Source organism: Haemaphysalis longicornis, unplaced genomic scaffold, assembly GCF_048455015.1.
Source record: "Haemaphysalis longicornis isolate Haplotype H1 unplaced genomic scaffold, Haemaphysalis longicornis Haplotype H1 scaffold_7, whole genome shotgun sequence".
In the NCBI taxonomy this organism is placed as follows: Eukaryota; Metazoa; Arthropoda; class Arachnida; order Ixodida; family Ixodidae; genus Haemaphysalis; species Haemaphysalis longicornis.
The window spans coordinates 85,429,477-85,446,838 of record NW_027526422.1 but is presented as its reverse complement, the minus strand read 5'-3'; the positions used below and the strand labels follow the sequence as shown (position 1 = coordinate 85,446,838).

At 49.9% G+C, this 17,362-nt stretch overlaps 1 protein-coding gene across 1 annotated transcript in view; it reads right to left on the bottom strand.

Annotated features, from left to right (window-relative positions):
- Window positions 1-3,888: 3,888 nt before the first annotated feature.
- Window positions 3,889-17,362, bottom strand: part of LOC144146032 (uncharacterized) — a 99,230-nt gene continuing 85,756 nt past the window's right edge. The window contains exons 4-6 of the mRNA XM_077677952.1: window positions 13,541-13,717; window positions 10,624-10,815; window positions 3,889-9,531 (exon numbers count right to left, since the gene is read on the bottom strand). Of these exons, the coding sequence (XP_077534078.1) occupies window positions 5,708-9,531; window positions 10,624-10,815; window positions 13,541-13,717 (4,193 nt within the window). The 3' untranslated portion in view covers window positions 3,889-5,707. The remainder of the gene's footprint in view (window positions 9,532-10,623; window positions 10,816-13,540; window positions 13,718-17,362) is intronic.

The following is a 17,362-nucleotide window of genomic DNA, read 5'->3' as shown; positions in this document are numbered from 1 at the left end:
TTATATCGAACTATTTTGCGGGCACCGCGCTGTTCGATATATCGAGGTTTCACTGTATATGTATGTCACTGATTAATATCTGACCATTCTGTTTTAATTTGATTTAGGGGTGCTCTTTTCTATCCAGTAGAACGTTCGATCTTCAGTTGGGCAGCGGATATTGGCGAACGATGCTGCAGATTGGGGCGTGCATGCACTACAGGGCTTAAGCGAAGCCAGATAAAGAATTTACCGTTTGACTGAGCCCTGCATACGCATGTCCACGAACACCGACAGCGCGCACTGATAATCTGTGATCCGAAAAAAACTACCAAAAGATTCTTAGGTGCCTATAGAGTTTTCGATTTATCTTCCAGCACATGTTGCTTTTCTCTCCCACGGCCTTCGTTCGAATCACTTGGAAGTCGTCCATACCGTAATAACTTTAGAAGAGCTTGTTTCGTGCATGAAATTCGGCTTTGAATGTGTTTGGGGTAATATGGGGATACCGTGGGGGGAGGGTTTGCTATCCCTCCAATTGCCTGGGCCGGATTGAGATATACCACATGACAACTACATGTGACATAGTCTAATAACATGAATTATAGCCAGGAGAAAAAAAACGACACGCAAAAAAGGGGACACGGACATGTCCCTCTCCTCTTTCTTGTGTGTCGTTTATTTAGTGCTACAATCATGTCCTTCGACCGTAACCAACAAGCCCAGCAACAAGTTGTCCTGATATATGTGACAGACACAATTCACCCGCAATAATCTGGTTTATTCCGCCAAGTATACCAATAGAAGACGCTCGTTTTTATTACATATTCTTTTATCATGACGAAATGGTATATCAATCTGTAATCCAAATCTTGACGGGAACTAGCGTTCTGTGGCTGCTGACTCCTCTGTCGCACCGGCATGGAATAATTTCGAGCTGAAAGACACGTGCGCTGGAAGCACGCATACCTTCTTCGCCGCCTCTTTGCAGTCACTGCCATACTGGCACTTTGGGGAGCAAGCTTCCTCTCTGTGAGTCTCGGTGGAGAGAGAGAGAGACAGTGAGACGGAGAGAGAGAGAGACAGTGAGACGAGAGAGAGAGAGAGAGAGAGAGAGAGAGAGAGAGAGAGAGAGAGAGAGAGAGAGAGAGAGAGAGAGAGGGAGGGAGAGAGAGCAAAACTTTTTGGATGCGCGCTTAGACGGGCTGGCAAAGACGAGTTGTTGGCGGGTCGCCTGCCGCCAGCTGGCGCCGCAGTAATTGCGGCGTGTTAAACTTCAGGCTTCCGCAAGCGTTGCGTCGCAGACCTTCCGCCTAGCGGAAGACTCTGCGCCGAATTCTGTCCCGAGGAAGAGCAACGACACTCGCGATGACGAGTCGACGACGACACCCGGGCCCCTGGCGGGCTGAGGAAACATACCCCCGCGGCGTACTTCTTCTTTCCCTTTTAGACCACTCCGTTTGGTACAGGAAGAAAAAGGGTGGGGCAGCGTTCTACACCGCCATTGGTTCGTCCCAAGAGTCTAAAGTGACCAGTTATACCTGCAGCACTGCTAACATTGGGCTGCTGTTATTCAACCCGATCAGCAAGCCCAAGTGCAATGCACGTGCAAAATTGTTTATCTAGGTAGTAGTTGTGAAACATTCCATCGTAAGACCGCAATGTTCCTACTCACGCATTGAAAAAAAAAAAACTTCAAATTTATTCCTCCACCATTTCCTTCTGTTCGGATCAAACATCGTCAGCTGCTCTAGAGACGTGAAGAAAAGATGACACAGTCGCCTCACCTTATCCAGAGTAACGATGATCGTTGTGCGGGTGTACATTTTTACTCGTGTGACGCCTCCCTGAAAATACGTTTGGCCTTTCACGAATAAAATGAGGAGGATTGGCCAGTGCTGCGTGGATTTTTGTACTTTGATTGTGCATAGCCGTTGCCATAGGGGTAATCTGCAAAGCTAAAATATTGTCCCCACATTTCAGCGACAAAATTTTGTTCAATAAGCGGAAATGAATGACTATGCCACGGGATCAAATGCCGCTATGTTTTCTGTTGTCTGTCTTCTGAAGCTGTTATTAGGAAGGGAAATGAAACGGTGTGAGTGAGCATATTTAAATTCGGAGTCCGGAGTGGCCAAACATGGCAGGGTAACAAATACTGGTGGCGTATCGAGGAGCTTGCGTGGAGTTTGCTATGGGTAATTGGATAGGTTCGACTTTTGGGTGTTCTTACACACAAAGGACAAAATTGGTTTTAATTTTACAGCGTCGTTAGCCACTAGAAATCAGGTATTTCTTCGCTTGTTGCAATTGAAGATTATAAGAATATCTTTTTGTTGCTTGGAACGAGAGGACTTACTGCTGCTGTGAGACCGATAGCAGCCTAATGTGTGCGAATAGCGGCGTCAAGATGATGCATCCAATCCCTCCCGAGTGTTTCGAGATATTCCAGGTTGAGGGTAAAGCTTAAAGGGACCCTGCAACACTCACCATCGACTACTCTGAATGTATTTTAAAATAAAGTCTATTGTCCCAGCAATCTCCTCCCGCAAGAATTATGAAAATCCGTTCCCTATCACCGAAACTACGCGCGATGAGAAATCACGCATAATTGTTCCCTCTCAACTCGACCGCGGACAACGCGACGAAGACTGCGCGCTCTCTCCCGGAGAGGGGGGCGGCTCGCAGCGCCTTCTCCGGCGGCCTACGATATATGACAGGCCGGGGAGTTCTCCCCATTTTTCCGAAACGTGGAGGGGTCTATTTCCGGTGTGGTGCCACAAAAAAGCAGGCATGGCTGCCTTCTCGCAAGCAAGCGCTCAGGCTGGTAGGGCGTTTTTCAAGCAATAAACGTTTGTTGTCGAGTGGTCTCCTTGAAAGGGGAGTATTGAGTTCATCACTCAAACTGCACGCGCAAACAAAACACAAAAGAAAAGTGAAAACTCTGCGTACAGGCTCAGACATAGAAGAAGTTGGTACAAGCGCCGACGACGGCGGATCGTCACAGGAAATGCGAGAAATAAGCCGTGAAGCTCACCAGCGACAGCCAATAGGCAGACATGGCCTCAATGACGTCGTTTAGGCCATGCCAGGGGTGCATAATGAGGAAAACTGGAGGGAGCGCGGTTGTTTTTTCTGCGTCTTTCACAGCGATTTGCGCGCTCACCGCTTCACGTGCACGTGTAATAGTATTCCTGGCAGTGTAATCTAAGCGTCGCGCACGTTTACTTGCACTGCTCAGAGTGTTGTAGGGTCCCTTTAAACCACACTAGTAAAGATGCTTTCTAATTCGAGGTGTGGGTTAGAACAGAACTTGCGAACCTTCCGCAAGCTTAAGATAGGGATGCACTATAGGCCAAGCCAGCCTTTAGCCGCTACTGTAAGTGATCGAAATTGTGCAAGCAGGCAGCCAGCAAGCATGGTGTAGTGGAGACTCAGTTTCTCGTGCCTATATAGGTAAACTCTAATCCATATTATACACTGTAAGCCAATCGCTCGGTTTTCTATTAACGAAAAACTTGTCGCCATTTCACGTTTCCAATGGGGCTTCTTCTACAGAGACACTATAAAGAGAACTTTACCACAAGGCATCCTTCATGCCTCAATTATATAGCGGCTGGTGGGCAAGAGGTCCTATACGCTCCACAACGTGCTACTATTTCGTACAGGACAAGCCTGGTGGATATCCCGATATTCTTCGGAAAAAGCAGTCCTGGTTTCAAAATGAAACGGTGTTTATCCAAAATGAATAATATTGCGTGTATGCTATTTCTTATTGGTTAGTTATTTATACATGGTGCATCCAAGTGGAGTGATGGCACAGTCGCAACGTCGTGTCGTCTCCCCTGTTTCTAGAGGTGCGCCACATTTGAAAGAAAGTAGACGAGAAATAAACACACAACGACACACTTCTTTTCTTTAACAAAACTGTTCGGAAAGGTGTTTATTGGCAACAGCGCACCAATAATACATAACCAGCCTCGCCGCAGAACAGTGGATGATTGAACCGTGAAAAACAATAATAATAATAATAATAATAATAATACGGCAAAAAAATAATAATAACGGATGAAGAGTGTAAAAGACAAAACAGGATGCCACCAGATCCCCTGATTGTTCCCCGAAGCGAACCACCGCAGAAAGACGTCCAGCCGCCCTTGCCGCACTGAGCTAAAACCCTCCGCTACCGAACAGGGTTGTCTCGTCAATTGCACTTGGCGTTAAGGCATGTTCACTCGGCAACTTCACCCCCCACTGGCGCTATGATGCTCACATTCGATAAGTAGAATGCGCCGATGCGTTCGTGTTCCTCTGTTTCGCTTTTTTTACATCTTGCGGGAACAGAACGTCGTCGTTGTAAAACCATAGCCCCCGTTGCTGGCAAACCACGAAGGCTTCGAATATCGTCACCAGTAAAAAATAGTACGCTGATGTGTGTTGCATGGCTCCACTTTTTAGGTACGCAACAATCATTGATCTGTTGAATCTAGAAGTGAAGCCGTACCCTCTGTCCCCCGCAGGCATGCCTAGAGTGCTCTCCGACGATGTTCGAATATTAACACTAGGCTAGCACCGTCCGAGGCGTCTGCCGTTGTAGAATAGAGGATCCGTCTTAGCTTCTGGATCCCAAGGATGGTGATTCGAGACTGTTTTTTTTTTCACCTTTAAATTGAACTATAATTTTATGGTTTCGGTTAGTTCTGGTGTTTTAAAGGACCTCTTTGGGCGCGTTAGGTCATGTTGTGTTATGTTTAGGTTAGGTTGCCTAGCTTTATGTTATCTTCTAGAGCGATGTAGTGCCAGACGCGGCAATTTTGTTACAACACGCCGGTGGACGCCGTAATAGTCGGGTGCTTATAATACGGCCGGACGGCACTCTAGGCACGGCCGACATTTAAATTGTGAGTTCCTCTTCGCGAGGTGACGAATTAGCCATGAATTAAGTGCAGGTGCTCTAAAGGTGAGATCTTTTGCATTAAGATGCCTTTCAGCGCTCCTTTCTCCGAGCAAGTAGGGACCTTTTTTTTCTTTTAGATGGGTGTACAAAACGGTGGTATCTATACTCTCCCCGTACTCTTGCTTTTCTCCTTTGTCACTCGGTGGACATCTGGCGTTTCATCTTTCTGCGATGCAGAAGTGTAGCTGCCACCAGACCGAGACGCACGGCTGCGTCTCGGTATTTCCCCGCCGTTGACCCCGGCACCCCCCAGCGTTTTATGTACAGTGGATGGACGACAGTCAGGGCGCCGATGATGTTTACATCACAGTACCCCTAGCGGGTGCGTGGCGCCACCCCAAGCTTTCGGATATTCCCAGTTGCGAAATCCCTCACACCTCTGCATGAGGTTTATGTTGTAAAACTTTAGGAGGATTAAGGCCGCCCCTGAGTTTCAGCTTCGAAAAAAATCTCTGCACCAGATAAGGCTTCACTGTTTGACCTGGTTTAGCAGGAAGTTGTGTAGTCATGGACACCGTCGTTGTGCTCCCCGTAGAAGTTAACTAAGAAACCCAGCACAAATTTAAACATATTATTGCGGTGGTTGTAGTCTGCGTTTATATTTTGGAGTGACATTTGCCGCCTCTAAGTAGACAACGTCGCTCCACTTTTAGTTCATGGGAGACTTCCTGAAAAATTCTACAGGGGCAACCTTGTCCGCGCAAAATCTGCGTTTACGGAGTTTCGCGATCGGGGATATCCAAGAGCCCAGGCGTCACCAGCTCAGCCATCTCAGTGAGAGCGCCCGGAGCGCCTCCTGTCCCTGTGAGGCTCGGAGCCATCGAGGTGCAAGTCGGGGATGCCACTCTTCACCAGCTGCACAATAGGGTCGTGTGTCTTGGCAGCCGTGGTGTCTTCCGACTTGGTGACATCTGTGCCACAAGGGTCGCCCTTGGCTGGGTGGTGGTCACCGTGCGAGGATCCAGCGTCCGAGCCGGCTGCCCCGCCGTCGGGATGGTCATCGTCGCCGGGGGACGGAGCCTGCGTGGTTGTGTACCGCGTCGGGAACGTGGTAGGCTTCGGGGATTCGGTAACCTCGTTGGTATTAGTGTCGTCCTCGTCTCCCGAAGCCGGAGACGATGGCGGAGTGGTCGTCTCTTCGTGAGTCTTCTCGGTTGTAGAATCACCGCCTTGGTCCTTGTGATCGTCGCCACTTCCAGAAGGTCCGTAGCCGTCGCTCCCTGCCCCCGCATCGCTGTCATGGCTAGGCGTGGTCGTCTCTGGTTGGCTGTCTCCCCCTGGTGTGGACGGAGTGGCGTGATCACCGTCTGTTGGCTCCTTGTGTTCAGCGTCGTCACCAGCTCCTTCCCCCGGAGAAGCAGGTGCCGGCTCCGCTGTGGGCGGCCTGGAGCCCAGAAAGTCGCTATCGGAGCCGGCTCCTTCTCCGTCAACTGCAGGAGGCTCTTCCGTCGTGGTCGTTGTCTGCTCATGCCCCGAGTCACCTTCGGTTGAACCCGGGACGCTCGGAGCATCGGTGTCAGTCGGCTTGTCACCCTCCCCGTCCCCGTGTGTGGCTCCAGCGTCGCCATTTGTCGGTACTTCGGGTCCGCTGGGATGGACGATGCCGTGGTCCAGCTCGTACTGCCTTCTCGTGTCGGGGCTCAGCTGAGCAAGCAGCTGCTCAATGGTGGGGGGAACCCTGCCTCCATGGTCGTGGTGAGGCTTGTGCTCGTGGCTGGGAGTAGCCCCTCCATTACTGCCACTTGGATGCGCTCCCGCGGATCCGCCATTGTCGGCGTGGGGTGTCGAGTCACCTCCGTTCGAATCTCCGCCCGAGGAGCCAAGGCCTGGAGTTGCCCCATTGTCATGGGCTGCGCCATCATCATGAGGAGCAGCGTCATCGTGTGGAGTGGTATCTTCGTGAGGTGCCTCGGTAGTAGCTTCGGGTTTTTCTCCTTCGTTATCAGGGGATACAGTGTGGGCCTCTTCGGGAACAATAGGCGTCTCACTCGCGGGTGTCCTACTGTCGTCGTCCTCATCATGATGCGGCGCTTCCGTGGTTGCGTCGGCTGGGGTGCTTGTGGTTTCAGGTGTTCCTTCGGGATGTTCTTCGCGCTCAACGTTTTCAGACTGTGTGCTGTCCTCACTTTTAGGCGCCGCAGCAGCGGTGCTATCGGCTCCACTACCAGCCGCGGAAGCGTCGGAAGCTGGCGCCTGCTCCGTTGTAACATCTGCGTCAACGTGACCAGCATTTCCAGAGGCATCGCTTGTTTTATCGTCAGAACCTGAGGTGTCGAATTCGTTGCTGTCTTTCTTTGGCACGGCTTCGTTTTCTTCGGTTTTGGCATCTGGTGAGGTCGCAGCGTCTCCTTGAGGCTTCTCGTCGTCCGAACCGGCGGCGCCAGCGTCGTGAGAAGGCTCCTCTTTCTTCGCAGAAGCGTCGGAACTGTCATCCCCACTTGCACCTTGATGGGGCTCGTCAGCGAGAGGTTGTTCGCCTGCCGTGGCAGAAGGAGCGCCTGTTTCGTCAGACCCAGAAACCGAGTTCTCGGCAGAGGATGGCGTCGACGATTCAACAGCTTGAGTTGTTGAGCTGGCATCAGACGCGGTCAGTCCAGCAGTGGTCGTTTTGTCGTCCGCTCCTTCGACTGATGGCTTCTCAGAAGTAGGCTCACTATCGCCACTGGGCTCAGGAGCTTTCTCCGTAGAAGCAGCAGCGTCAGGGCCGGAGGTGACTGGAGTAGCCGACGGTGTAGCTGGTTCGGCAGCAGCTGATTCGGAACCAGTTTTGCTGTCCTGATCAGAGCTTCCAGCTCCTGATGTCGTCGAACCGGTTTCTGTGCTAGAAACAGCACTACCGGCGTCGCCCTTGTTTGTGTCCGCGCTTTCGGTGCCCGTGGAACCCTGCGTAACAGCAGATGACGCTTCACTAGAATCAGATGCACCTGCAGTAGACGCTGGAGCGGCGTCGCTTTCGTGGGCTGCCCCTGTTGCTGTCGCTTGGTCGTCATTCGCAGCGGTTGAAAGGCCTCCTGTCGTTACGTCAGATCCACTTGTGTGGTCGGCGGTAGCCCCAACGGTTGCGTCCGTAGCAGGGTGTCCAGTTTCGGCGGCATCAGAAACGCCAGCTGTTGCGGCGCTAGAAGAATCAGTGCCGGTGGAGGTGGTAGCATCTGTGGAAGGAGGGAGGGGTCTTCCTTCCCCGGCGCTTTCTTCCGCAGCTTTACCGGAAGCCGCATCAGAAGTTGGTCCTGTCGCAGCGCTGCTGTCGCCTCCAGAACCCGGAGCGTTCGTTGTTTCCTTCGGGATAGTGTCATCCGTAGTGGCTAGGGTGTGAGCGGAAGTGGTCGTGTGGTCGACAGAATCAGCGTGGGCGTCGCCTGCTTGTGTGGATCCTGAAGCGTCGCTAGGGTGTGCGTCTGGTGTTGCGGTTGACTGACCTGCACCGGCGGATGTAGATTCAGGCTGCGCAGCAGGATCCGCCTGGCCCCCGGTCGCCACTGTCGTATCAACGTGGGCATCTGTGGTTCCGCCTCCGTTACTGGGAACTCCGGCAGCTTGGGTTGTCGCTTGTTTAGAGTCGGTAACTGTACCAGTGCTGGAAGCATCGCTGGGAAGCCCGGATGTTGCGGTGCCAGCGGGTGCTGACGCGCCATCGTGACTGGCTGTACTCAGAGTTGCGGCGTCACTTCCGCCAACCGTGACCGTACTGCCCCCAGTCGCTGAGCCAGTAGTGCCGTCTGTATGCGTAGCCCCGCCTAAAGAAGGTTGATCGGCCTGGGCAGCCTCAGAAGCTACTGAGTGTCCAGCTCCTGCCGGAACAAGTCCTGGTGGGGTTACGGCGCCAGCTCCTGCACCGGTTATCAAAGTTGGTGGCACCGTCGCACCGGTACTGATCGTGTGCACAGCAGAGCCGGTGTCAACTCCATCGGTAAATGACGTTGTGGCCACTGGATGAATTGGAATGGCGGGTACAACATGCGTAGTCACTACTGGTGCTACCGCCGGAACCGTAACGTCTGGAACAGCAACCGCTGGAACATGAACAGCTGGAACATGAACAGCTGGAACATGAACAGCTGGAACGGTGTCGGCTGGAACGGCGGCATCCGGAACAATGGGTACGAGGGCCGCGCCAATGATGGTGGAGGCGTCCGCTGTATCCTTACTTGGCGTAGCCTTCAGCTTGTCGTCAACGTTTTGAGTCTGCACCCCGGCATCCAGGGGTTTAACGGTGTCTGTTTCTGTCGCTCGTACGGGTGTGCCATCGGCGCTTCTGGCTTCTGTTTCATCTGGCAGCGGCAAATGAGTGGTAAATCGCTTCACCGGGTTGGTGATGTCGGGAACAGGTTGCGGGGAAGACAGGTCGTCGTACAATGAAGGTGGGAAGGCCGTCTGGTCAGTAGAGAACTGCTCGGTGTGGCGGGTTGGATCTGTGACGGCTGGGAATTTAGTACGCTGAACCCCAACCGTAGCTTTTCTGGGAACATTGGTGGAGAAGCCGGCACCAGGGATAACCGTGGGCTCGAACCGGGTGGTGAAGAACCTGCCAGTTGTGCGTGGGCTGCTGGCTCGAGACCAGGGAAGCCTGGCGGGAGTCGTTGTAAATGGGCCTTCTGCGAATGTATTAAAAGAAATTGCGCCACCAGTGTGAGGACAACTGGGTGCCAATATTCATACACTACATTCGCTGCAATAAACCCCAACATAATGTTTGCGCAAAGCTTCAAACGCACTCCTGGTGGTCAAGAAGCTAGAACTTTCCAAATGCTTATGAGGAGGCGTCGCGTTCAAGTCACGGTAAATGCACTAACGGCCTTGATCGACGTGAACGCCTGCTCGTACATTTCAATAATTAAAAAATAACCTTAAATTGGTCTCAAATAATTAGTGGAATTAAATTGTATGATGTATATTGCTAGGTGGGTGCTTTAGAAGCAGTAGGAAATTTTCCCGTGCAAGCATGGTTAAGTATTTTATTGCTGCGCAGTTTATACATTTTATGACAGCATTGGTTGATGTGCGTCGGACTCCCATAAAAGTTATTCTTTCGTGCGTACTGACATCATGGCAAGTGCATAGTCATCATTATTGTCACTACACATTCGCATCAGCAACAGAAAAATGATTGTGTACACACTGAGCAGACACTAGCGGAAGCAGAAGCAGAAAAGCTGGATCATGCGTCATCGCACTCCTGTTCCATCTTTTTATACGAATGACGTTTATTTAAACAACCCGAGAATAATGCGCCGGCCAATTTCCTTCAACTTGTAACGGAGCTTGTGGCGCCCGCGGCTTCTTAAAATGCGCCATGATTGAACCCCTTCCGTCGTGTATTGTGAACGATACAAAATGAACCTTGCAAACCGGGGCACTAGGTGGCCTTGCTCGCTTTCTTGGCCTAGACTGCGCTGGGGCGGCGCTTATCTCTCGGTGTCCTCCCGGTATTCTAAACCGACTCAGGGTCAGATTTAAACAGGTCTGCATCACTTTGTTCTTCTTTCGCGCGCGACGTAGCGAACACTTCCGCCGCAGTACACGATGCATCGCCTGCCCCGCGGCCTTTGTGTCCTTGATGAGAGGTGTTTATTCGATATGCGCTGTGCAATGGCCACCCGGCACGTGTCGAAGGAATCAGTGACCGTTAATATGCATGCACGTTAAGAACTCGCCCCGATCGATCGGAATAGCGCGCGTACACGTACCGGTGGGCGGACAGTGGTCGTAGCGCGGGCAGCACTCGCCGTCCACGTATCGCGGCTCGCAGTCACCCCGGAACTGGCAGGCCACGAGGGAGCAAGTGATGGAGCTTCCTTGGCAGTAGCACACGTAGCACGGGCTCTGCGGGCTTGGCACCACTTCGCCGTCCTTGTACAGCTTGCCTTCCTGCTCGCAGCCTGCGTAACAGGACGGAGGCGCGATTCTTAAGGAGTCCTTGTTGCCTCTCTATCTCTCTGCTATTCATGCGTATATTCTGTCCCGAGACCATGGGCTGCTCTTGCACCACATCCTCAGTTATCAAGACAAGAAGCTACCAGCCTGAGAAGAATACAAACCAACTCCTATCCTCATCGCACCATTCTTCACGCCATCTGCCCCACCATATACCCGGCCACCTGTAATTTCTGCCCCTTGCCCGGCACCCTACACTACACAGTATGGGAGTGCGGACAAACCCCAGGCCTACCCCCCAACCCGTCCCACTCTTACGAGCAGTGGGTGGCCTGCCTGAAAAGTCCGAACCCTGGGACCCAGCGCATACTGCTGAAGAGGGCCTGGACTGCCATCCAAGGTCAGGGCATCCCGGACTAGGGACGCCCCCCACCAGGCGGGTGCCCTAACAGCAGCACCAGCGCTCATGGAATAAACATTTATTCCTCCTCCTCCTCTTGCACCAACAGTTACCTTTTTCGCCCCGGAACGACGACCAACCCGTAGTGCGATAACTGTTCTTCTGTAGAAACTGTCTAGCATATTTTATTAGGATGTGTGGCCTACTTGGCACCAAGATCCCGTTTTTTGAAGATATTGAACGCCTAGATCAAGGGCCGGTAACTTTGAAGACTATCCTAGCACCATGGACTTGCCCCTCAAAGCAGCGTCAGGCTCTAAAAAGTTTGTTTTCTCTTTTGGAGGACATTGGTCACATTTCGAAATTGTGAATTCCGTGACAAAATCTACAAAATAGTCCGTCAAGCACGTCAAGCCACCCCAGTGTTTTTTTTTTTTTTTCTGACCACCTCTTTCTAGGGCCTCTTTTCCATACATCCCCGACCCCTAGCAGAGAAGCGTGTAGGCGATTGCAAACGCCGGCAAAACTCTCTGCTTTTTCAATAAAGAGCTTTCTCTCTCTTTCTATCTCTCTGTCTCCCTCTGCAAAGGAGTTTGGAGAAACTGAGCATACGTGGTCGGGATGCCTATACTTTGCCATGTTGACGCCACATCTGTTCTGACAGCATCCCCCGATGAAAGCACTCCGTCACCACATTTTTGTTACAGCACGCCGTGTAGCACATATAGGTTTAGTGGACGGAATACGTAGTAGTTATCTGCGACGACCTGTCACATCTAATGTGGACTGATATAACCACACAGCTTTGTCCATGCACAAAGCTATGGCAGTTGCAAGAAAACACCACTAATAGAAAGAATCAATACCAGTAGACAGAAAGGACCAGTAAACGCGATATTGTAACTTACTGGAAGTAAAAACATGTATGATGGAGCCTCCGGCGCTCATTTAAGACTTTCACGTTGTCTAAATTAAGAAATTGTTAATTGTCCTACTACAGCACGTCTCATAGCCCAGGCGTCGCTTCCCTCGTGAAACTTCAGCTTACATTGAAAAAAAAAAACTGGGAACAGCCTGTATGGCGTCACTTAGGCATCAAAATGTGCACCTTTTTGTAACAAAATAGCAGTGCGATTCAGGCGGCCGCACTGCGGCTTTCTATAAAAACTTTTTTTCACCACGACGCGAACTTCCTAGGCATGTTTTGTTGTCAGATCCTAAAATGCATTGGTTTCGGTTTTTCGTTTTGGAAGACACACGTTTGAGAACTGAGTTATTTTTCCGCGGCGTTTCATGCCATTACAAGTGTTCTGACATCTGTCTGACTCCGAACGCACAGCATAATAACTTATTTCTGGAACCACGAAAAGGCTTTATTCGGGGATAGGTGTTCAGGACAAATCCCCATTACCCCGACTAAATGACTGTAATGTCACCGATGGAAAGGCGTGTTTTGTTGCTTAACAATTATTTATCAGGTGTGTTAGCGTTATTGTATTCATGTGGTAGCAGCTTTTGTATAGACACATTTCTCTTCCGACATTTTGTAAAGTTCTTCGCATTATCTTCTATACAAAACGTTCATTTAATAAAGGTAAATTAATGTTTTTGTCATCTGCCGCTTACATAATGCTTTCAGTTGGCAATAGGCGAAGAGGTACACAACAGGTTTGCTTGCTAAGTCGAATATTAATTACAGACACAGTGACACTTGAACACTACCGCTAGCAGGGCCGGCCTCACCAGTTCCCATTAAGCATCTCTCTCTCTCTCTCTCTCTCTCTCTCTCTCTCTCTCTCTCTCTCTCTCTCTCTCTCTCTCTCTCTCTCTCTCTCTCTCTCTCTCTCTCTCTCTAATGCTGCCGGTCATTACTCTGAAACGTCATGCGTTCGTCTACTCTATATATCGACCAGTCCTCACGCTATCAAGCCGTACACCTGTTCCGAGAAAACGTATCAAGGTAATGGTGAGCGGTGGCACAAAGCAAATAGGAAAAAAAAAGCGCGTACAGCTATTGAACGCTGCCTTTCAGAAAAACGTTCGCAATGTTCAGCCTCGTATAGCATTGCTATTGCGTTTTTTTTTTTGTTTTTTTTTTGTGACGGTGTCCACGACGTATTTTTATTTTCATCTTCTCGGAGGCACGCCGCAGTTCACACTTTCGTATGCTTCCGCTTTCTAGGAAAATATACAAAAAAAAAACAGAGTTCGGGGAAAGCACGGCACTGAACAGGAGGAGAAAGGACAAGGCTCGATGGGGGCGTGTTTGCTTTTTCCGGTAGCAGCAGCAACAGCGACAGCGAGCAATTTTTCTTCCCGGTAAAGCTTACCGCAGTGGTATTCGGGGCAGCATTGACCCTCGCGGCGCACAGCTTTGCAGTGCGGCTTCACGTCACACTCCCGGAGCGTGCAGGCGAAGCCAGGTGGCCGGCACTTGCAGGTTTCGCACGGGTCCTCGGTCGGGATGGGATCCCCGCTCTGGTACAGCACGCCATCGACGTTGCACACTGCCCGATCGTCGTGCGTATTGGAGTACGAAGGGAAAGGGGGAAGGGTGGAGAGGAAAAACAAGCAAAACTTTGATTAGAATCACTGCACGCGCCAAGTTAGAGCGCCAATGGGGAATAAACGTCCCTGTGCCGTATGATTTCGATAGAGGAGGAGTGCTTAACGTGCTTCCCACACTTTCTGTGCTTCCTCACTTCAGGTGCAGACCCAAAAACATGCAAGAAATGATAGTGTGCTCTTCAAAGCCAAAATAATAGTTCATTGTAAAGCAACAATAAAGTTTTTACCACAATAAAGTTTTTACCAACCAACCAAATTGTAAAGCAAGGGCACTTTTGTAAAATTTGTTCGGAGTGCTTTTGTGGGCCATGATAACAAATATTGCCGAACGTTTACCAGTCATTCAGTAAAATTAGAATACCTGCTTGTAAGGTAGCTTAACTTGCTGTTACATAGGAGCTGCTTCTGTTGTACGCATTGCGTTGTAAAAAGAGAACAAACGCCACAGGGTCTAAGTTGGATAGGCCTAGAACTTGGGCCACTTGTGTATACTCGGGTACAACTTAACAACGACAACGGAAGTGGCCTCGCCTTGCCACCGCAGCCGGCTATTCCTCCGCGCAGCGCGAAGAGTGCATTACTGCGAGCGTTACTGCCGAGATTTTTCTGACTGAATCCGCTGGTGCACTACTGCAACGACGAGAAACAAACTAGGTTAGAAAACGCAGACGACGTCACACATTAAGCGCTATGTACTTTAAAAACGCGCGCGTTCGTTCACGTCAAGAGTCTGTCGTTTTGGGCGGAGTGATACACTACAGGGGGATGTACCGTTCTTACCTTGCTACCGAACGTAGAATCATGACTGTTCCGGATTTGTTATAAAAATTGGAGTGCACTAAGCACAACAACGGAGAATAAAAACGACGGGACGAGTACTCGCTGCGGGGTGCTTGTCCCGTCGTTTTTGTTATACGTCATTGTGTTTAGCGCGCAAATTTTTAGAACAAGCGCGCACCAACTTGCCGAACAACGTGTTTTACTGAGGAGCGGATTTCTTATCCAGCCCCGTGCGGAGTTCCTACGCCATTCTGTCAGCTCCACAGACGACAAGTTACGTGACTTAAGCTTCGCGAGAAAGACAGATATTTCAAGCTACGCCGAAACGTGTCCTCCTCGACACCCTTTTACTTACCAAAGAAAAATAACTGAATCGACATAACCGTTGCCATCGCCCTATTTATGCCATGAAAAACCCAAAACAGCGCGAACGAAACAGGACCGAGGAAAGAAACACGTAGAACACAAATGGGCGCTGCAGAAATATGACTTAGCAGGACCCTGGTGCGAGTTAGTTTGTTCATGTTCATGAAAAACCCAAAAAAGCGCGAACGATCCTCGGTCTTGCTTCGTTCGCGCTGTTTTGGGTTTTTCATGAACATGAACCAACTAACTCGCACCACAGTCCTTCTATATATGCCCCCTGCAGGATGATAGTGTTGACATTTGCAAAGCTTTCAAGTATATTTCCCTACTGGTGAGTTATCGCTTCATAAAAAAGCGATAGAAGTTCCAAATCAGCGTCGTTCAGTAAAGGCAAGAATATTAATTAAATATTCCTGGTTGTTTTTAACGCTCGTGGACGGTTACGGCTGGGTGAGCGGGAAAAGCTGTCTGAGCAAGGCTCTGCGTGGACACGACGTTGGTGCGCAAAGGATCTGCGCTGTTCATATGTGCTGATTTCACATATCGTTCAGATATTTCAGAAGAGCTGATTCCATCTGTGCTGTTCTTTTTTTATGGTTGCTTTATTACGCAAACACTTAGACGTGTTGCTAACATGCTATAGGTAGCAACTTGTTCATGCGCTCTTTATACTTCCTTCATTATGTTATTACCCATCCTTCAACGGGCAGCATCTTGACCGGCAGTATGAATAAATTACTGAAATGAAAGGAATGAATCTGTTTTCATTGTTATGGTTACTATTTGCAGTAGCCACGTTCTCCGGACCGCTGATCTCAAGAATCCTACGTAGTCTAAAAAAGGGGCACGATAAAGCTGAGGCTATATTAATTTTCATCCATGACAATCCAGCTGCACTGAGCTTTCTTCCTCGGGTCCAGCAAACAGTCGCTTCGAATACCGCAAAATAACACGTCCCCTTTTCGTTTTTTCACCTTCTGTAAGCAGCGCTGTCCCCGTTATTTGCTGCTGAGTACCAGCAACTCGGATACTCCGCAGATCTCGATACGTTTAACAGCTCACCGCATATGTTCAGTTAAGACATTTTCGGAGTAGAATTTCGCTCTTATTCTGCAACACAAAACTGTGAAATATATTATTGAAAATATACAGAAAAAAACAATTTTTTTTTTCAATATTACTTCACCAACGTTGTCCTGGTTTATGGCTGTTTTTCTTTCCAGTTTTATTATTTCACCCGTACAAGGCAATTCGTAGCATATCTATGGTCTCAATAAAGTGGTCGAGAAATTTTTCTTTTTATATTGTCGCATGAGAGTTTGGTCATGTTCCATTTCAGATCGTGTATGAATGCCTTGTAGACGCAAAAATAGTTTCGTTCAGCGGGCTGTTTATTTCTATTCAAATGCCAATACAAAAACATTGAAATGGTTTTTCGGCACGTAAATACGCACGTGGCTATTCTTATAATTCTTTGTTTAACCGACAAAACCCAAAATATCAAAGAGGAACAAAGCACTAGCGCTGACTAAATAATAAACCACACTCGCTCACGTCCGCAGCAGACCACTTAGCAGTCGCGTGCCTTCCATACATCTTCGTTAAGGCATGAGTTTATTCGCTTTCTCCTACCTTTTTGGGAGCAACAAGAAGTCTGAACGATGTGGTGGCCTCTCGTGAGCGGAGTCGCCGACAACTCTCGAAATAATCAAACTGGGATGCGCCGGTGGCACGCGTGGCGCACCTTTCAGCGGGGCGTATTAATGGTCCCCGCTAACGAAGAATAACGACCCCGCAAATTGAGATTAAGGACGGCCCGCTTCTTCGAAACAGTGTGACGCGGTCATCGTGCAATCCATTAATAGCCAGGGCCGATCTGTTAACCTCGCGTGGGAGTAAAATAATGTCCGCATATAGCAGCTGAAGCGCGTGCTTGAACTCTGTCCTTCTATTCTCAACGGGGGGATGAACCTGCCGGCGAAGTTCACGCATAAACCCGCCGCGGTGGCTCAGTGGCTAAGGCGTTGCGCTGCTGAGCACAAGGTCGCGGGTTCGATTCCCGGCCGCGGCGGCCGCTTTTCTGATGGAGGCGAAAAGCAAAAACGCCCGTGTGTACGAGATTTCGGCGCACGTTAAAGATCCCCAGGTGGTCAAAATTAACCCGGAGCCCTCCACTACGGCGCGCCTCATCGCCTGCGTTGCGTCGGCGCGTTAAACCCTACAATCAATCAAGTTCACGCATAAGCGTGAAGTGTACGTGAAGTTTACACGTGAAGTGTACACGTGAAGTGTACACGTGAAGTGTACGTGAAGTGTACACGTGAAGTGTACACGTGAAGTGTACGTGAAGTGTACACGTGAAGTGTACACGTGAAGTGTTCACGTGACGTGTACACGCATAAACTTTTATCCTAGCTCAGGAATTTTCGTATTTCGCT